This window comes from Dipodomys ordii, unplaced genomic scaffold, assembly GCF_000151885.1.
Source record: "Dipodomys ordii isolate 6190 unplaced genomic scaffold, Dord_2.0 Scaffold22, whole genome shotgun sequence".
NCBI lineage: Eukaryota > Metazoa > Chordata > Mammalia > Rodentia > Heteromyidae > Dipodomys > Dipodomys ordii.
In genome coordinates this window covers 491,841-493,335 of record NW_012267238.1, presented here as the reverse complement: position 1 = coordinate 493,335, position 1,495 = coordinate 491,841, and the positions used below count along the sequence as shown (strand labels likewise).

Here is a 1,495-nt window from a genome sequence, read left to right as displayed (position 1 = left end):
GACAACTCCTTCCCTCCATAGCTATTCATATAGAAATACATAATTTATATATAACTTACAATGTATAATATTACATAATATATGTAACTTCACTGCTCAAGCATACTTCCTTCTTTATGCAATAATCAAAATTCCACTTTAACTCTGATACAGGACAGGCTAAATCAAGATTTCTTTTCTAGTGATGATAAAGGTCCAAAAATAGTAGCGATCTTAAGATTCCATAATAATAGGTCAAGTTCTGCTGGACCCAGAAAATAGGCGAACCATGCTTCTCCAAATCTGCCTGGTCTTGATGCTGTATATAATTGGGTTCATGAATGGAGGAAACAAGAAGTAGACATAGCTCATAGTTATATGGACCACGGGAGAGGCGTGCTTCCCAAACCGGTAGATGAAGGTCAGGCCGATCACAGTGATGTAAAATACTAGGACACAGCTAATGTGAGAGACACAAGTATTGAGGGCTTTCGCTCGCTCCTCTCCAGAAGCAATGCCCGTAACTGTCTTAAGGATCAGCACATAAGAAAAGACAATGATCAGAGCATCCAGGAAGAAAGTTAAGGAAACAAGAACAACGGGGTATATGCGATTGAATGTAATGTCAGCACAGGCGAGTTTCATGACATCTTGGTGGAGGCAAAAGGCATGGGAAAGAACATGGGAACGGCAGTATGGGAACCAAGAGAGTCGTACGATTAGGGGCACAATGGACACAAAGCCCCTCAACATTACCCCGAGGCCTATCTTCATCACCCTAGAATTAGTTAGAATCGATTTGTACCTCAGAGGTGTCTGGATGGCAACAAAACGATCATAGGCCATGGCAAGCAGGACACCTGATTCTATAATAGAAAGGGAATGAATGAGATAGGCCTGTAAGAAGCAGGCTCCCGGGCTTATCTCCCTGAAGTCCAGCCATAATACTCTCATCACTGTTGGCATTGTGGTCACGGTCACTATGAGGTCTGTGCCTGCCAGCATGGCCAGGAAGTAGCACATAGGTTCATGGAGTCTCCGGTCATCCTTGATGAGGTACAGAAGTGCGCCATTACCCAGAAGTACAAAGACATAGATGGCAAAGAAGAGGATGGAAATCCAGTGATAAACTCTCTTCAGACCTGGAAAGCCAGTCAGCAGAAATGGAGCATTGCTACTATTGGGCCACATAGTGTGACTGCAAGTTGAAGGATGGTTTACAGACGCTATGGGCCTGAAGATCCGGTCTTCCCACGTAGCAGTGCCTCTGTGTGGAAATATTTAACAGCTGACTCCATCCCAGTGCTCATACTCAGGGTGAACTGCATGGTTCTGTGAATCATTTCTGGCATAATCCTATAGATGTACGTGCTGTTCTAAGAATATTCTATGATTAGCTTTTCCTAAGTTATGTATGTTAGGTGGTTGCTTAGAATTGTCTCATTTCAAAAGCATTTCTTCTAGGACATCATGTCATTTTGTATGTAACTACATTGGAAAATGTTGAAAGTGACAA

The 1,495-nt window shown here is 42.7% G+C and overlaps 1 protein-coding gene across 1 annotated transcript; it reads right to left on the bottom strand.

Annotated features, from left to right (window-relative positions):
• Window positions 1–234: 234 nt before the first annotated feature.
• On the bottom strand, window positions 235–1,170 carry LOC105984015 (olfactory receptor 51B2-like). Its single transcript, XM_013014059.1, has one exon. The coding sequence runs from the start codon at window positions 1,168–1,170 to the stop codon at window positions 235–237; it is 936 nt and encodes a 311-aa protein (XP_012869513.1).
• Between the last annotated feature and the right edge of the window lie 325 nt (window positions 1,171–1,495).

Coding starts and splice junctions, on each gene's coding strand:
- LOC105984015 (XM_013014059.1), bottom strand. CDS start 1,170: ATGTGGCCCAATAGTAGCAATGCTCCATTTCTGCTGACTGGCTTTCCA.